The sequence below is a fragment of the Entelurus aequoreus genome, linkage group LG20, assembly GCF_033978785.1.
Source record: "Entelurus aequoreus isolate RoL-2023_Sb linkage group LG20, RoL_Eaeq_v1.1, whole genome shotgun sequence".
NCBI lineage: Eukaryota > Metazoa > Chordata > Actinopteri > Syngnathiformes > Syngnathidae > Entelurus > Entelurus aequoreus.
The window spans coordinates 26,135,838-26,155,262 of record NC_084750.1 but is presented as its reverse complement, the minus strand read 5'-3'; the positions used below and the strand labels follow the sequence as shown (position 1 = coordinate 26,155,262).

At 41.1% G+C, this 19,425-nt stretch overlaps 2 protein-coding genes and 1 long non-coding RNA gene across 10 annotated transcripts in view; 2 read left to right on the top strand and 1 right to left on the bottom strand.

The window, feature by feature from the left end:
- Positions 1 to 5,889: 5,889 nt before the first annotated feature.
- LOC133636114 (protein DEK-like) lies at positions 5,890 to 12,213 on the top strand. 4 transcript variants are annotated; one of them, XM_062029798.1, is made up of 12 exons: positions 5,890 to 5,990; positions 6,433 to 6,537; positions 6,619 to 6,711; positions 6,780 to 6,889; positions 6,945 to 7,039; positions 7,109 to 7,238; positions 7,296 to 7,616; positions 11,430 to 11,543; positions 11,610 to 11,673; positions 11,741 to 11,880; positions 11,966 to 12,034; positions 12,112 to 12,213. In XM_062029798.1, the coding sequence occupies exons 2-12, from the start codon at positions 6,444 to 6,446 to the stop codon at positions 12,121 to 12,123; spliced, it is 1,242 nt and encodes a 413-aa protein (XP_061885782.1). In that variant the 5' UTR covers positions 5,890 to 5,990; positions 6,433 to 6,443; the 3' UTR covers positions 12,124 to 12,213. The 4 variants fall into 4 exon arrangements, with proteins under 4 accessions (XP_061885782.1, XP_061885783.1, XP_061885779.1 ...); XM_062029799.1 differs by having other exon boundaries at positions 5,978 to 6,032; XM_062029795.1 differs by lacking the exon at positions 5,890 to 5,990 and having other exon boundaries at positions 6,414 to 6,537; positions 7,299 to 7,616.
- A 751-nt stretch (positions 12,214 to 12,964) lies between these two features.
- The window catches only part of npr1b (natriuretic peptide receptor 1b), a 55,568-nt gene continuing 49,107 nt past the window's right edge, over positions 12,965 to 19,425 (bottom strand). For all 5 annotated transcript variants that reach the window (XM_062029790.1, XM_062029793.1, XM_062029791.1 and 2 more), the window contains 3 exons: positions 16,904 to 17,078; positions 15,037 to 15,135; positions 12,965 to 14,974 (listed from right to left, as the gene is read on the bottom strand). In XM_062029790.1, coding sequence (XP_061885774.1) covers positions 14,829 to 14,974; positions 15,037 to 15,135; positions 16,904 to 17,078 — 420 coding nt within the window. In that variant the 3' untranslated portion in view covers positions 12,965 to 14,828. The remainder of the gene's footprint in view (positions 14,975 to 15,036; positions 15,136 to 16,903; positions 17,079 to 19,425) is intronic.
- LOC133636115 (uncharacterized) lies at positions 14,716 to 18,409 on the top strand. The gene is made up of 3 exons (XR_009822175.1): positions 14,716 to 15,065; positions 16,898 to 17,147; positions 18,084 to 18,409. It is a non-coding gene; the product is annotated as an uncharacterized LOC133636115 (long non-coding RNA).

Here is a 19,425-nt window from a genome sequence, read left to right as displayed (position 1 = left end):
CGGTATGCAATACTAATGAATCATATTCAGTATTATACCACCTCTATAAAGTACCGATCACCACATGTCGTTATCATTAACCATCTACTATCTTAAGTTCCTACACACTACTCATAAGTGAATGAAGGTCATACTTAGTTAACAGCCATACATGTCACACTAAGAGTGGCCGTATGAACAACGCCAACACTGTCATAAACGTGTGCCATATAGTGAAACCACACTAAACAACAATTGGGAGAATATTTGCGAAGCAGCACAACATAAACACTACAGAACAAATTCCCAGAATTCCCTGCAGCACCAACTCTTCCGGGACGCTACAATATAAACACACGCCATTGGTGGATCTACACTTAACATCCACTGTAATTATACCAAGTACAGGAGCGTATCAAGTCGATATTACTATGATTACATCGATATTTTGTAGCATCACAAAATCTTATTTTGTTTTTTTTTATATAATGTTTATAAAGTCAGGAGATATGTCCCTGGACACATGAGGGCTTTGAATATAACCAATGTTTGATCCTGTAACGACTTGGTATCGGATTGATACCCAAATTTTGTGGTGAAGTGAAGTGAATTATATTTATATAGCGCTTTTCTCTAGTGACTCAAAGCGCTTTACATAGTGAAAACCCAATATCTAAGTTACATTTAAACCAGTGTGGGTGGCACTGGGAGCAGGTGGGTAAAGTGTCTTGCCCAAGGACACAACGGCAGTGACTAGGATGGCGGAAGCGGGGATCGAACCTGCAACCCTCAGGTTGATGGCACGGCCACTCTACCAACCGAGCTATACCGCCCATCAAGGTTCAAGGTTCAAGGTTCAAGGTTCAACTTTATTGTCCCCATGGGGAAATTTGTCTTGGGCACAGTGCATCATTGCTTTCTTAACATACAGAAAAACAACAGAACAAAAACACAAGCACAGACACAACCACAACCAGACAACTAACATTTAAACATCAGAACATGGAGCTTGATAGACATAGGTGGCAAAAATCTACAGTATGGAGATAAAGATAAAGTGCAGTGTGCATTGCACTAGAGCTCATGGATAAAGTGCTATGTGCTAAAGTGCTTAGTTCTAAAGTGCTATGTGCTAAAGTGCTATGTGCTAAAAAAGTGCTTAACCTATGTATTAACATTCTATTGCACCTTGTTGGTCAGCTTAATGGAGGCTGGGACAAATGATAATTCAAGGCGGTTAGATTTGCATAGTGGGACCCGGAGTCTTCTCCCTGATGGCAGGGTTCCATATTCAGGGAAGAGTGGGTGTTGTGAGTTGGAAATAATTTTCTTAGCTTTTTTCCTAACTGCCTGCTCATAGATGCTCTGTATAGGCTCATATTCTTTCCTCCCTACGATTTTCATTGCCGTTTTATGCATGCCGGCCAGTTTGCTTTTTAGCTTGACGGTTAGGTTGCCAAACCATGAGGTGATCCCGTATCTAATGATGCTCTCTACAATGGCACGGTAGAAAATCATCATGATGTGGCTGCTTACGCCGTACAATCTTAATCTTCGCAAAAAATATAGCCTCTGTTGCAGTCTATTGCACAGTTTGTCAATATGTGTCTTCCAGCAGAGAAGATTATCAATATGAACCCCTAAATATTTATATGAGGATACTTGGGTGATTTCCTGATTTTTGATGACCACTGGCTCATGGTCAGTCACTTTCCTCGGATCCAAAACCATTTCCTGTGTCTTGGTCACATTTAGAATAAAATGGTTGGTATCACACCACCTAATCATCTCGTCCAAAACTAATGTAAAGTATCAGACGACAGAAGAATAAGTGATTATTACATTTTAACAGAAGTGTAGATTGAACATGTTAAAAGAGAAATTAACCAGATATTAACAGTAATTCAAGTAAAGTAGATTCATAATTCATTTTCTACCACTTGTCCTTAATAATGTTGACAAAACAATAGAATGATAAATGACACAATATGTTACTGCATATGTCAGCAGTGTCAAGTGCGGGGGGGTCGCAGCTTGCTGCTTTGTTTTTTACCCCGGGATGCAAACGGACCACTCCGGACAGGACGTACAGGTAGGAACATGATTTAATTGTAGAACTCAAACAAGTACCAAAAACTGAAAACAAGCCAGAGGAAAAATGTGCCGATCGCACTCGAAGCAAACGCTAACACTTAGCAATGGCAAAAAGACAAGGAATACTCACGTAACTGTAGCATAAGCAAACAAAGAAGCCAGGCCGACTGACCGGCAAAGGCAGGCTCAAATAATGCCTCTGATTAGTGCTCGGGGAACAGGTGAGCGTCCCAAACACCAATCGGAGGCAGGTGAAAATAATAAGTAGCCAAGGTAACTAAACAAACTCAAGGGTGCACAACAACAGGAACTAGGGGAGTCCAAAACTAACAGAAAATAACAAAAACATGATCCGGGCCGGCAGCGCTTCAAAAACATGATCCGGGCCACGGATCATGACAAGCAGACTAAATTAGGAGCCTTTGTTTGTTTACTTACTACTAAAAGACAAGTTTTCTCGTGTGTTCACTATTTTATTTAAGGACAAACTTGCAATAAGAAACATATGTTTAATGTACCCTAAGATTTTTTGTTAAAATAAAGCCAATAATGACATTTTTTGTGGTCCCCTTTATTTAGAAAAGTACCGAAAAGCACCAAAATACATTTTGGTACCGGTACCAAAATATTGGTATCGGGACAACACTACCACTGTGTGACGCTCTGTTACTACTCCTGGCTGCTTGTGGGTGTGGCTCCGCCTGCGTGCAGGTGGCTATAAGAGTGACACACACACACACACACACACACTTCATAATGTGGTCTGGGAATGAGCTCGCAATATGGATCACAGGTGAGACTTTTGTGTCATGTGACTCATTCATCCGTTCACTGGATGTTTACCGTGCGTGTTTGTTTGTTCCTTTTCGTCTCCAGTGTTGTCCATCGCCACGGCGGCCGTCCCGGCGACAGTCGGCGCGGAGACGAACGTGACCGCCACCATGGCAACCTCTCCGGACCCCGTCATGACCCAACAGTCCACGGCACTTCCTGTATCCGCGGCAACCAACAGCACCCCCGGTAACTCCACATCCGCCGCCATTGCGTCGACCACGGCGTCGGCCACGGCGGGCTGGACCACCAAGACTGCGCCCCCGCCGGCGGGCGTTCCTGGTTGGGGAATCGCTCTGCTGGTTCTGGCTGCTCTGGTTCTGCTGCTGCTGATCCTGCTGCTCGTTGGACTGGTCACTACTTATATGACGACTTCTATTATTGATTATTGATCAGTGCTGATCACGCTTCTTCTTCCCCCCAGCTGTCGTGGTGCTGCTGCTGTTCAAAGGGGCGGCATGAGCGCCCTGACGACGTCCCCCTTTACACCACACACTCTCGCTTCTGGCACTCTAACAGCGGCGCTTACGTGAGTCCATGCCGAGGCGCATGAGTCGGGGGAACATCGATACGACCCTCTTCTGTCTTTCAGGAGGACGTGGACAAGCCCGCCAAGATGGCCGCCATGTGAGAGTCTGCGAGGGCGCAGGACAAAACATTTTTTTGGTCTTTTTTTAATTCTTGCGGGTTTCGATCAAAAATGACGATTAATGTGTCGACGGGGAAGGTGGAGCACCTCGGCCAGGAATGCCGGAGGTCCAAGTCCAAGTGGTTCCTGTGGGGCTCGGCTCGGTGAGTCAGACCACGTCTTTCATCTCCATGGCAACCTGCTCGTCAATCACCTCAGCATAAGGACGTGAGAGGATCAATAAAAACAATCATCCAATTGTCAGACTCTGTCATACATTTGTAATCAGATTACACCATACACACACGGATACTGATGTCCCATTGGGAGCAACGCTCACGCCCAAAGGGGGCGACTCGTTAGGTCAGAGGTTAGTGTGGGCCGGGGTGCGTCCACACTCCCGGCCAATCACATATCAATATATATATACACAAACACAAATATATATATATATATATATATACATATATACAACAATGTATACATGTGTATATATTTACATATATATAAGTATATATGTGCGTGTGTATATATACCTATACTATATATGTATGTATGTAAATATGTGTTTGTATATATACATATAAATGTATGTATATGTGTGTGTGTGTGTGTGTGTGTGTATATATCCATCCATCCATTTTCTACCGCTTATCCTTTTCAGGGTCGCAGTGGGTTATAGAGCCTATCTCAGCTACAATCGGGCGGAAGGCGGGGTACACCCTGGACAAGTCGCCACCTCATTATAGGGCCAACACAGATAGACAGACAACATTCACACTCACATTCACACACTAGGGCCAATTTAGTGTTGCCAATCAACCTATCCCCAGGTGCATGTCTTTGGAGGTGGGAGGAAGCCGGAGTACCCGGAGGGAACCCACACAGTCACGGGGAGAACATGCAAACTCCACACAGAAAGATCCAGAGCGCAGAATCGAACCCAGGACCTTCGTATTGTGAGGCAGTTGCACTAACCCCTCCTCCACCGTGCTGCCTGTGTGTGTGTGTGTGTGTGTGTGTGTGTGTGTGTGTGTGTGTGTGTGTGTATATATATATATATATGTATATATATATATATATATATATATATACATATATATACATATATATATATATATATATATATATATGTATATATATATATATATATATGTGTGTGTGTATATATATACATATATATACACACACACACACATGCTATATATGTAAATATAAATGTATGCATTTACTGTATATATACTGTATGTATGTATATATGTGTATATTATATATATATATATATATATATATATATATGTATGTATGTATAATATATGTATTTATTGGAGCTGTCAAAGGGAGGGGTGAGCGGGGGGGGATAGCAAGCGGAATTGGACAAAGTAAAGTGTACATTATAGAAATACCAGGTCCAAAGTCATGGCAAGTCGTTCTCCCGACAAGACAAAACTATTTTGATCCATGTTCGGCGTAAAATAAAATACAAATCGACAAATATATCTTGAAGTTGATCTAGACATTTAAGCGTTTTGAGTAAAAAAAAAAATAATATATGACTTTATTTTTTAACATTTGTGAATCGACACTGAGAACCTTAGTGGGATTTTTTAAAAATTACATTGCTCAAAAGATAATAATGAATTAAAGGTATTGACGTGAAGAATTAATGCCCTTTTTGAGGCTCCAACTACTTCACATTAAATATTACTCTTTGAAATTTTTTGGGTGAAATATGTTGAGTATTTTTGTGTTTTTGTCATAAAAAACAGTTGTTGTTTTTTTAAGGCATAAAACATAAGCAATACAAATTAAAACTCTATATCATGTAGAAAGAAAATAACATATGACTTATTTTTAAACATTTTTTTTGATGACTGAAACCCTTAAAGGTTTCTGGGACCCTATACACACACACACACACGCATTCATATATGTATATATATATATATATATATATATATGTTTTGAAAATAAAAAAATTATTCAAATGGGCCCTGCATGCTTTGATTTTTCAGTGTGCGGCCCTCAACGCAAAACGTTTGGACACGCCTGTACTATAGCTTTAAAAGGTCAGTTTTTGACATCACAGTAATGTAAACTAGTGTAAATATTAACTTTTTATTTTAGCAAACAGGGTGAACTGAACACACACTTACCACCCAATTATAAACGTCACTTGTACCAAACAAATATTGGCTTTAAAATATTTTAGAAAATACGAACTTCCGGGAAAGACGCCGAAATACTGCTGTTGAGTTGTTGACGTAATACAGGGTGTGACTGCTAGTTGGCGACAGCGAGTTCTGCACGCCGCCAATATCACCCATCGAAGAAGTTCAACATGTCGTCATTGCTCTCCTATCCAATCAATGGAGACGACGCGGTCGTAGCCCCGCCCCTAAATAAACCGCCATCGGGACTCAAAAAGAGGGAAGTGTCTTCCTCGTGTGACAACAAGGTAACAACTTTAGCAGCTTTTTTTGGACAACAGCGTCACTAAGTGCGTGTTTGTGTTTGTTGTGTGTCTGTTGTGGGTATTTACAAGTCGTTTAACATGTCAACGTACAACATTAGTGGACGTGAGGCTAACGTGCTAACTGTCCTGTTGGAAGTCAACTTTAACAAGGAAGTTTGACGTTTAAAAATGAGCACACAGGTTCTTTTATCTATCGCGTGGATTCATCTGTTCCCGAAGTTTCTACACGATGACAAACATTGTGACGTAATCTCTGTTTTTGGCGCCATCTACATGTTGCATGCAACTTTTTTTTTTTTTTTTTTTTAAATCACTACTTTGGCGTAGATGTACATTGTTTCCTTGGAGACTCAAAGTCACGTGATCGGGATAGCGTGTTATGATCACGTGACTCCTCACTTTAAGGTGTTTTTGTGTTCAACAGGTGGCGCTGCTATGAGCAACATGGCGGAAGAGTTCAAGGCCGAGCTGCTGGAGACATCGCAGGAAGACGAGTTGAGTGCGAAGGAAACCTCGTTGAAGTCAGCAGGTAGAGCGGGTCCACTTCCTGTTTGTCCGCCGTCCAGCGGTGTGGGCGGGGCTTGCTAGACACTGTGTTGTGACCGCGCAGGGGACGTCATCGTGGAGGGAAAGCGTGCTAAGAAGAGCGTGGACAGACTGGACTTCCAGGCGCCCAAGCATAGAGAGCTGACGATCGGCGAGGGTATGTGGACTTCTTTTTTACCCCCCTCGCCCGAGTCGACGCCGGCCGACGTCCGTCCGTCTGTGCAGGAAGCGGCGACAAGCTGGGGGACATTCCGCGCACCAACTTGCAGATCAACAAACTGAAGCCCGACGACCTGAAGCCCCTCCACGTCATCTTGTTTGAGCGGCCGGGGAAGGTAGGAAGACGGCCGCCGGCGTGCCTATTGCACCCTGACCTTTGTTCTCTGTCAGGTTTCCACCGTTAAGAAGAACCTTCGCCTCTTCAATGGTTTCCCTTTCCCCGCCGGCAGCGAGCAGTACATCAAAAAGCGGGAAAAACTTCTCAGGTGAGTCGCGGCGGTTCGCCGGCGTCCTCGCTAATCGCTTACCTGGCACCGTCGCCTGATTGGACGCAGGGCTTCTCACCTGACCAACGCCAAGCTGAAGGTCATCTGTAGCATCTTGGATCTGGAGAAGAAAGGGACGCACTCAGATATGGTGGACCGGATCCTGACGTACCTGATCTCGCCCAAGAACAGCGGCAAGGTGAGCGCCTGAGTAGGCTCTGCTTCTGGTCCTCGGTCTGACTTTCCCCCTTCTTAGCAGCTTCCCCCCAAGAAGAAGAAGAGGTCCAAGAAAAATGTGTCGGCCGTCAAGTCCGCCGCCAAGGGCAAGAAGAGCTCCTCGTCCAGCCCCAAGAAGTCCAGAGCGGGGAGCAAGTCCAAGGCCACCGTCATGGACTCCAGCACCGACGACGAGGAGCATGACGAGGAGGAGAAGGCGGCGGCGGCGGGGGAAAAGTCCTCGGAAAAAGAGGAAGAGTCGTCGGAAAAAGAGGAAGAGCTGTCGGAAAAGGACGAAGAGTCGTCGGAAAAAGACAAGGAGTCGTCTGAGCAGTCCGTAGATGAGGAGGAAGATGAAGAGGTGACGGAAGATGGCCACACACACACATTGTTTGTTCCTCTTAAAGGGCACTTATTTTGGACAAGAACACGTTTTTCTTTTTTTTAATGCATTCTTAGTAGAGATGTCCGATAATGGCTTTTTTGCCGATATTCCGATATTGTCCAACTCTTAATTACCGATTCCGATATCAACCGATACCGATATCAACCGTCGTGGAATTAACACATTATTATGCCTAATTTTCCCGCTGGATGCCCTAAAAATTATAACAAGGTTTTCCAATTTAAATCAACTCAAGTTATGGGAAAAAATGCCATCATGGCACTGCCACATTTATTATTGAAGTCACAAAGTGCATTATTTTTTTTAACATGCTTTAAAACAGCAGCTTGGAATTTGGGACATGCTCTCCCTGAGAGAGCATGAGGAGGTTGAGGTGGGTGGGGGGGTAGCGGGGTTGTATATTGTAGCGTCCCGGAAGAGTTAGTGCTGCAAGGGGTTCTGGGTATTTGTTCTGTTGTGTTTATGTTGTGTTACGGTGCGGATGTTCTCCCGAAATGTGTTTGTCATTCTTGTTTGGTGTGGGTTCACAGTGTGGCGCATATTTGTAACAGTGTTAAAGTTGTTTATACGGCTACCCTCAGTGTGACCTGTATGGCTGTTGACCAAGTATGCTTGCATTCACTTGTGTGTGTGAAAAGCCGTAGATATTATGTGACTGGGCCGGCACGCAAAGGAAGTGCCTTTTAAGGTTTATTGGCGCTCTGTACTTCCTGTTACGTCCGTGTACACAGCGGCGTTTTAGAAAGTCATACATTTTACTTTTTGAAACCGATACCGATAATTTACGATATTGCATTTTAAAGGGGCGGTATAGCTCGGTTGGTAGAGTGGCCGTGCCAGCAACTTGAGGGTTGCAGGTTCGATCCCCGCTTCCGCCATCCTAGTCACTGCCGTTGTGTCCTTGGGCAAGACACTTTACCCACCTGCTCCCAGTGCCACCCACACTGGTTTGAATGTAACTTAGATATTGGGTTTCACTATGTAAAGCGCTTTGAGTCACTTGAGAAAAAGCGCTATATAAATGTAATTCACTTCACTTCACTTCACTAAAGTATTGATCGGCCGATAATATTGGCAGTCCGATATTATCGGACATCTCTAATTCTTAGTCATAAAATATGGCAAGTACGAGGTGGCTAACAATGCAGCTACTATTGCGCCCTTAAATGACTCTAAAAAAACATCCAAACTCTCTAACAATACTCTATTTACATGTCGTGAATATTAACAAGTATTAGCAGTATTGTCATTATAAACGCTAACGCAGACAAACTGTTTTTAGCAGCGCATTGATCACAGAGCGCTAACTAGCTGTTATATGGACATATTGAGATGCTGCATCGCCTCTGAGTTGGTGAAAGTTAATTCTAGATTATAAATTATGCCTCTCACCTGGATAGAAGGTTGTGGACATAAACCCACAAGTTGGTAAACTTTGACAGGCAGAGAAAGACATGAAAAGACACGTTTTTAAATTTTTTATTTGGTGTCCAAAGTGTGGCCCCGGGGGCCATTTGCGGCCCGCAGCTAATGTTTTGCGGCCCGCAGATAATGTTTTAGCGGCCATTGTAGAACTATAAATAAGTCCATTCATTTGAATTTCCTGGAATTTTGGGTAAAACGGGAAGTTTAGAAAATATAGGTAATACAACAGTTGTCCTAGATCAGGGGTCACCAACCTTTTTGAAACCAAGAGCTACTTCTTGGGTACTGATTAATGCGAAGGGCTACCAGTTTGATACACTTAAATAAATTGCCAGAAATTGCTAATTTGCTCAATTTACCTTTAACTCTATGTTATTATTAATAATTAATGATATTTACACTTAATTAATCAGTTTAAAAGAGGAGAAAACATGAAAAAAATGACAATTAATTTTGAAACATAGTTGATCTTCAATTTCGACTCTTTAAAATTCAAAATTCAACCGAAAAAAAGAAGAGAAAAACTAGCTAATTCGAATCTTTTTTGAAAAAATTTAAAAAATAATTTATGGAACATCATTAGTAATTTTTCCTGATTAAGATTAATTTTAGAATTTTGATGACATGTTTTGAAAAGGTTAAAATCCAATCTACACTTTGTTAGAATATATAACAAATTGGACCAAACAAAGACAAATCATTATTTCTTCTACATTTTCCAGAACAAAAATTTTAAAAGAAATTCATAAGACTTGGAAATAAGATTTAAATTTGATTCTACAGATTTTCTAGATTTGCCAGAATAATTTTTTTGAATTTTAATCATAATAAGTTTGAAGAAATATTACACAAATATTCTTTGTGGAAAAAACAGAAGCTAAAATGAAGAATTAAATTAAAATGTATTTATTATTCTTTACAATAAAAATAAATTTACCTGAACATTGATTTAAATTGTCAGGAAAGAAGAGGAAGGAATTTAAAAGGTAAAAAGGTATATGTGTTTAAAAATCCTAAAATATTTTTTAAGGTTTTATTTTTTCTCTAAAATTGTCTTTCTGAAAGTTATAAGAAGCAAAGTAAAACATTAAAGAATTTATTTAAACAAGTGAAGACCAAGTCTTTAAAATATTTTCTTGGATTTTCAAATTCTATTTGAGTTTTGTCTCTCTTAGAATTAAAAATGTCAGGCAAAGAGAGACCAGCTTGCTAGTAAATAAATAAAATTTAAAAAATAGAGGCAGCTCTTTAAGTGCTGCTATTTGAGCTATTTTTAGAACAGGCCAGCGGGCTACTCATCTGGTCCTAACGGGCTACCTGGTGCCCGCGGGCACCGCGTTGGTGACCCCTGTCCTAGATGATATGAATGGGTCGGTGTTTAAATTTTTCGAAACGGTTGAAAAATGTTTAAGTAGTTTGAATTTTAATTGGTATTTTGGAATTTCAGGAAAACCGGAAATTTTTACTAAAGAAAAAATAAGAACATTTGTTGAAGGTGGAATGGTCAGAAACAGTTGAAAAATGTGGACTGTAAAAACTTTCCAGGAAGAGGTGAAAAAAGGGCTTTGGGAAACTGAGAATTCTTGGAGATATTTTGAACTTGGAAAATGGTAGTTTGGTTGTCCACGGTGAGTGGAGTGTGTGGATGGTGGACAAAAAGATCATAAAACATAATTAAAAAAAAACTTATATAAACAGTTTATCTAAAGATTTAGGGGTTGAATACAAGAGTCAAAAAATAAAATATGACTTGTTTTCAACATTTTTATGACTGAGACACTTCCGGCTCCCCAGGACCAACTTGAGGAGCGCCCCAAAGGTTAAAAATTTTTTTTTATTGGTTTTGAAAAAGGAAAATATCAAAATGGCCCCGCGTGCTTTGATTTTTCAGTGTGCAGCCCTCAGTGGAAACAGTTTGGAAACCCCGGATTGAAAACTTATATTCTTATATTCAGCCTCAAAAATAGAAGTTTCTGGATTGTTTGTCCCAAAGTAGTCTCTCATGAAGTCTGCCATGATTAGTAGTGTTGTTGTTGAAGGAAAAGCGAAGGTTGTGATGCGTCTGTGAAATTAATAAGCCGCCGCATGATTAAAATAATAAAATATTACATATTATGAGTGTTACTACATTACATATATACTTACAGCGTGTTTTTAAAACATTGATGGAGGCTTTTTAGAGCGCTTTATAGACGGAATAGAGGGACTGTTAGTGGCTCCATTGTTAGCTGACTTTTGCTAGTGTTTCTTTACTATTTAGGATGCATAAAAAAGAAAAATGTGTGTTTTGTCTTACATAAGGATTGTGAATGATAGGCAAAATTCCCCTTTAAAATTCACCAGGTGAAAAAGCCTAAGAAGCGTTCCCGAACGCCGGCCAAGAAAATGCCCCCTCCCAGAAAGCGTTTCAAGGCGGGCGTCTCCGATGACGACCTGGACAGCGAGGATGTGGAGAAGGTAAACCGTCGACGCCCCCAATGGCGTTTGTCCACGCCGAGTAACGTCCTGTTTTGTCCGGCTAAGGAGAAGAAGAAACCCGCCGCCAGGACCAAGAAGGCCGACAGCAGCAGCAGGAACACCAACACAGGTGAGACCCGTTTGCACGCCTCAGGCCCGTTTCTCGCGGCGCCCACTCTCACCTCTGCCGGGCGCAGACGACACGTCGGACGAGGACGAGCCGCTCAGCAGGATGGTCAGACGAGCGCCGAGTGACAAGCAGCTGAAGGAGACTGTGCACGCTCTTCTGAAGGACGCCGACCTGGAGGAGATGACCATGAAGCAAATCTGCCAAAGGGTGCGTGGCCATACCTACCAGGGTTGGGGTGGGGGTGGGCGGGGCTTAGCTCCTCGTACTGGTTGACAGCTTGAAAACTTTGCAGGTGTTTGACACGTATGCTGATCACGACCTGAGCGGCAGGAAAAACTTCATCAAGCAGTCGGTCAAGTCCGTGAGTCACGCACACACACACTCACACACACACACACTTAAATACAGAAAGTATTAACAAGTGTTTGTGTGTCGCAGCTCATCACATGAAGAGTGGACGTGATTTACAGTTATGGTTCATCGTGAAGACATTTGTACACTTCCTTTCTTTCATGTTTAATTAAAATCTTTCAACTAAAAGTCTGCTTCCATCAGTACAATTCACTAAGTACTTGCACTCAGTATACTTACCGGTACTTAAGTACACAAGTGCTCACGCTGAAACGTACATCAAAATGCAGTAAAATGTACTCCAAACGGCGAGTGTGCAGTAATGATATGCGATACTGCTGATTTTCTTTCCAATGCGGCTAAAATTCAGGCTGGTATCGACGATACCGGTCCGATACTTTGTGCAAATATAGCTAATGTGTCTGCAAAAACTTAAAGTTGTGTTTGCAAATAATAACCTCTCTATCTTAAAAAAAACAACAATACAAAATGTAAGAAAAAAAGAGCAAAAAAATCGGAAGATATTGACAATTTTTTTTTTTTTTAAACTAGTACTAATGATATACATATTTAAAGACTAAACGACTAAGTATATTATTACTAGTTTAAAAAAAAAAAAATTTTTATAATTACATTCCGATTTTTTGCTATTTTTGCTTACATTTTTATTGATTTTTGTTGTTTATAGCATTTTTTTTTTTTAAATAAAAAAAATATCAAAATGGTCCGCCCCATACTTGACTTTGCAGGATTTGGCCCTTGGTGGAAAAAGTTGGGACACCCCTGATACAAAATATCAGAAGCTCTCAAAATAAAATGCACTTAAAATATAAACAAAGTTTAGTTAGATAATTAAAAAAAATATCTTAATTAATTAATTTGAAAAATGACAATAACACTGTTAAATGAGTAATTGAACATTAATAGTTTCATTCGGGCACTAGGTTATGCAGTTACACAATCGTATTATTATTCTTACAGAGGAAAAAACAGCAGAAAATGTAAGAAAAGAAAAAAAAAATCGGGATGTAATGAGAAAAAGTTTAAATGTTTTAACTATTAATAATAATATAGCTATAATAAGTTATATCTTTAAATATGTATATTATCTGTTTTGGCAATGTTTTGAATAAAAAATATCAACATGGCCCCCGCATACTTTGACATTCCAGTATGTGGCCCTTGAAGTTAAAGTATCGGTATTTTAATTTGAGAATCGATATTAGAGCTGGTATCGGCGGTGTCGATATTTCAGTATCGATCCACACATCACAAGTGCGCCCTCAATTGTCGCCATCTTGGCTCCATGGCAGAGGGACTAATTTGAAATACTGGCAGCTGAGGGGCAACATTTGGCGATTAGTGATGCGCGATACCACGGATTTTGTTTCCCATCCGATACAGAGTACAATTCAGGCTGGTATCTTTGTGCAAATATACTTCATGTGTGTGGTAAAATGTAAAAAGTAGTGCATTTCAAGTGTGGAATCATCAAACGATTTAAATGGCTTTAATCTGCACTGAATGCGTCACCTTATTTATACTCAACTCTGAATGTAGTGTCTACAAATAACCTACAACACAAACGTTGGCTCCATCTAGTGCAGGGGTGTCAAACGTACGGATCGTGGGCCAGATCAGGCCCGCAAACAGGTTTTATCCGGCCCGCGGGATGAGTTTGCTAAGTATAAAAATGAGCCAACATTTTTCAATGAAAGAAACTGCTGTTTTTAATGTGTCCACTAGATGTCGCAATTCTCTGTAGATGATGCTAAATGTGTTTAAAAAAATAAACCACTTTGTACACCAGTTGAGGAAAATTAGCAAACTACATAAATAACATCTTGTAATTTGATTTTGATATTTTTTAATCTGGATAAATTGAAAATGAACACTAATGAGTTGACTGATGAACATTATCACCTAATTTATTCAGAAAGTATAAATAACGACAAATAAAGGTAGAATACTATTAACCGCAACATGTAAGTGTAAAAAAACCCTAACAACATTATGATTTGTACATTTTCAGAATGTGCTTGTTCTATGTTCAAACAAAGAAAACAATCTGAAGTTGTCTTTATTTTTAAGTCATCGTGCTGTGATTTTACCAGTCCGGCCCACTTGGGAGTAGATTTTTCTCCATGTGGAACCCCGATCTAAAATGAGTTTGACACCCCTGATCTATTGGTACGCCAAATAATCACTTGTATAAAGTACAGTGTTTTATTTCCCTATATTCAAACACAGTGTGACTGTTCAAACTGTGAGTAATGTTACAGAGGCCAAACATATTACATATACCTGTTAAATAAAACCTCTGCCTTGTTTTTAATGAATACTTAGGCCTGCTACGCTGCTGTATTTTAACGTGGGTCATCAAGGAGGTGGTCTGAGAAGTAGAAGAGGAGCGACGTTCATATGTTAACGTTCATAGTTTTAATTTGGGAAAACTTCTAATCCGTTTTTGAGGTGGTCTGTCATAGCGATGGAAAGTACAGTAGTGGACAGAAGAAGGTAGATATCGTGATGGATGCGTGTACAACAGTCATGTAATTGGGACAGTACTACAACATTCAGAGTACGCGGTGTACTCAAAAGTGTGTGGTTGAGATGACGTCGTTGTTTGTTTGACCTTAGAACCTGGCAGGGCGTTGCTGCTGCAGACGTGACAACACCCCCATCTAGTGGACGTAGCTGCTCACTGCTCTCATCGGGAAGACGGCGCGCTCTGATTGGATGGGGGCCGGGGGGGATGCAAACGTTCATGTTTGTGATGACGGCATGGTCCCGCCCTCTTCCATTCATTGGCTGCTGCTCTCCCCCAGCAGCCAATAGGTGGTCATCTTCCCTTTGCCTTTGACTTGCAAGTCGCCTCTCAGCTCCAGCTGGAAGCAGCCGAACTCCTGCAGGACGGCGCAGGTGGCGGCCGACACGTGGATCTTCAAGGCTGTGCGCACACACAGACACGCGTGGGTCAACGTGGCAACATCACAAACGTCATGTGTTCACCTTCTCCGCTGGACTCCATCCTGGACGAGGTGTTGACCGTGTCACCGAACAGACAGTAACGAGGCATCTTCAGGCCCACCACACCCGCACACACCGGACCTACACACACACAAGCAGGGCTCTTATTTTGAAAACCGCATCATCTATGACTTTTTCTCAAACCAAGTAACACCTAGGAAAACACTTGGCTCTCCAAGCGCCACAACAATGACCAAGTAGCGAAGTAGGCCTAAGCATTCATTATAAACCATGCAGAAGTACACATGGGCGCCAATCTACATTTCTGCCAGTGGGCGCTCGGTGTGTGTGTATTAGTGTTGTCCCGGTACCAATATTTTGGTACTGGTACCGGTACCAAAAGTATTTCGGTACTTTTCTAAATAAAGGCGACCACAAAAAATGTCATTGGCTATATTTTAACAAAAAAATCTTAGGGTACATTACCTCTTAAGGCCCAAGCTGTTTGTTTACATGCTTTTTTTTTATTTCTCTTTGCTATTTGGGCTTATAGGACCCTAATTAGAATAAAAACTAAGAATCATATTTTGATATGATGTACTTAGTCCATAAGTAACACATGTGTACTTCATGTTTAGTGACATGCTAATTCTTATTTTTACACTTTTTTTTCCCAAATTCCATTGTATGTTATACTCTTCTGACACCACCAGATGGCAGTGTAAGTCCACATAAGCGGCCATAAGACCCCAATTCAGTAGTGTACACAATTTTGGAAATAAGAGCTAAAAGGTGCTGTCCACACACGTGGCCACTAAGCCTTTAGAGGTTTTTAAACATGTTTCTTATTGCAATTTTGTCCTAAAATAAAATAGTGAACATACTAGACTCCTAATTAGTCTGCTGACATATGCAGTAACATATTGTGTCATTTATCATTCTACTATTTTGTCAACATTATTCAGGACAAGTGGTAGACAATGAATTATTAATCTACTTGTTCATTTACTGTTAGTATCTGCTTACTTTCTCTTTTAACATGTTCTATCTACACTTCTGTTAAAATGTAATAATCACTTATTCTTCTGTTGTTTGAAACTTTACATTAGTTTTGGATGATACCACAAATTTGGGTATCAATCCGATACCAAGTAGTTACAGGATCATACATTGGTCATATTCAAAGTCCTCATGTGTCCAGGGACATATTTCCTGACTTTATAAACATAATATAAATTTTAAAAAACTATAAAGATTTTGTGATGTTAAAAAATCGATGTAATCATAGTAGTATCGACTAGATACGCTATTGTACGTCGTATCGTTACAATGGATGTTAAGTGTAGATCCACCAATCGCGTTTGTTTATATTGTAGCGTCCCGGAAGAGTTGACGCTGCAGGGAATTCTGGGAATTTCTTCTGTAGTGTTTACGTTGCGGTGCAAATATTCTTCCAAAATGTGTTTGTCGTTGTTGCTTAGTGGAGTTTCACTATATGGCACATGTTTATGACAGTGTTGGCATTGTTCATATTGCCACCCTTAGTGTGACATGTATGGCTCACTTGTGTGCAGTGTGCTTAAAGTCAAGATCATTGTGACATTAGATCTTGATTAGGCTTTGTTATTTATAGACTAAATGATTTGTGACTTTTTTGTTATATAAAATGGGCCAAACTCGCAGTAAAATTAACAACAGGATTGATTTTCCAAAAATGAATGTAAAGATTGAAAGTTGCCATCAATCCCACGTAGGTGCTCGTCATTGTCCGTGGGTGCTCGGGCCGAAGCAGTATATATAGTATTTTTGGCCATGCAACAATACACACAGTTTGAACAGTAACACTGTGTTTAAATACGAGATACAGGTCAAACTTGATTGTCGTGTGTGTGTGTTTTGCAAGTCTGACCGCTGTGGACGCCGATCCTCAGTTTAAGCTGCTCGTCGGGTCGATGGCGGATCTTGAAGCTGGTGACGGCGTCCAGCAGGGCGAGGGCCATGCGCGCCACCTCCCGGCCGTGCAGCTTGCCGTTCCTCACCGGCAGCCCCGAGACCACCATGTACGCGTCTCCGATGGTCTCCACCTGGTGGCGCCAGTTGTGTTACACACTCCTGCCACGTCTCGAATGGCATACTTGCATCAGTACACGTCAGTAAGTACACTGTGTAACCATTGAGAGTGCAGTACCGGGGGTGTCCAGAGAGCGGCCGGCAAAAAAACGCATACAAGTGTAAACAAAGAGCAAATAGGTGTAAAGAACAGGGGAACGTTAGTGTAACTAAGGGGGCACAATGTTGTTGTTGTTTTTTCAACACTTAACAGATAACTTCCTGCTTCTCAAGAACGATACTGATAACCGATTAACTTATTGATATCTATTATTTATAGATTTAAACACCTTTCTTTGCGGCCTCACTTTCGGGCAGCTTCTTTAGCAGCAGGCGGTTTTCAAAGAGATTTCAAAACACCGTCGTAGTGATGTTGCTCTTTAAGCTAGTTGATACGGTTTGATGTGGTGGTGTTCCCCAAGGGTCAGATTTAGGCCCTGTTCCTTTTTAATTTGTACATGCTCCCTCTCGGCGGTGTCATCGGGAGACACGGAGTCAACTTCCACAGTTGTGCTGATGACACACAGCTGTACATTCACAAGATCAATTGATGCACTTTTTAAATGTAGTTTAGGTATTACATCTTGGATGTCAAAACACTTCCTCCGGCTTAACCAGGGCAAGCCTAAGGTTTTAATTCTGGGTCCGAGGGCCTAGAGAGAGAAACCTTTACCAAAAACACAGTCCCTTACTTTTAATCAATCTTCGCAAGTGGATAATTTGGGTGTAGTTTTTGACTCTGAGCTTACCCCACACATTAAACACACCACTAAATAGTCTTCAAAAGCCAGTGTCCACCCCAGGCCAACATGGAGACGCTAATGCATGCTTTTATTTTCAATCGTATTAATTACTGCAATGCCTTGCTTTCTGGTGTTCCTTAAAAAAAGTACAAAACCACAACAAGTACTCCGAAACTCAGCCTTGTCAGAATAATTGTATATAAGTTATCACACAACTTTGTGTTCCCATGATTTCAGCTCACCCTGCGAGAAGACAAAAGCTTAGCAAGCAAAAGGCTTGTAAAACTCTATTGTGTGCGATGGGATGCGACATGGAGGTGTCGGTTTCTTTGATCAAATGGACAGCCACAGGAAGACCTTGTCATGACCCGAGATCTACAAAGCAGAGAGGCAGCAGAACCTGACACCGCTCCAGGCACCTTTTCTTTAAACTGTTTATGACCGAGGGCGGCAGCTGTTTATGACCCCCTCCCCATAGAAACAGCTGCAGCCATGTAATCAGGAAATGCCAAAATAAATGAGGAGGTGTGGCGCTCCCTCCTCAGAGCGGCGGAGCGACATTGTACGAGGGTACAAGTGCACGCGCTCTCCTCATTGAGCTAAATTGAATCCTGTCTCTGATTGATTTCCTTTGCTTTTTGTCTTGTCTAATAGATGTCCTCGGTGTTTGAACCTGACAAGCCACTCGTGTGCTGACGAGGACCAGCAAGCGGGCCCATATTACAAAGGTTTTAAAATCACTCGAGGGCCCATATTACAAAGGTTTTAAAATCACTCTAGTGCCCATATTACACAGGTTTTAAAATCACTGTTAGCTCCCTTTGTGTTCCAGATCGATTTTAAGATTATTTTACTGTTATTTTTAATGCCTTAATGGTTCTCTTAGGCCTTCTTATCTCTCCCAGTTGCTTTTATTATATGGACCCTTGCTGTTCCAAACGTCCGGGCTCACACCCACGGGGGGCCTCTTTTCAATATTACGTCCTCCATTTATGGATCAGCCTGCCGGAGGTCCTCAGGGCTGCAGAGGATGTTAAAACATTTTTTAAAAACAAGCTGAAGACATACCTTTTTTAACATGGTGCTTAATTAATATTCTTATAATTTCATTATTTTTTTAACTCCTTGTTTATCTGGTATTTATAAGCTTTTAAATGCCACATCAATTTATTTAATTGTATCTAGTTTTTAAACTACATATTTATGTCATATTGATACATTTTACAAATTTTATTGCATCAAATTAATATATTTTATTCATTTTATGTTATCGTCCTATTTTTTTGTTTTTTTCCAGCGTTTCCTCAGCGGGAGCCTTCTGCACTAGGGGCTCCGAAGTGCCGCGGCTGCAGCTCATGGGTCTTTGCGGTTGTAACTGTCATTGGCTACCTAAGATAGTGTTTTCTCACCTGGTTCCTCCGTGCTCAGCACAGGACTTTTATTATGTGTGTCATCGAGAGGGTTTGGCGGCGGGGAATAACTGACTGAGCCTGGAATTATTTGTTTTTTTTAAATGCTTTTAAATGTAAAGCACTTTGTGCTACATTTTAAATCGAATATCTGAGTTGGTTTTTTTTAA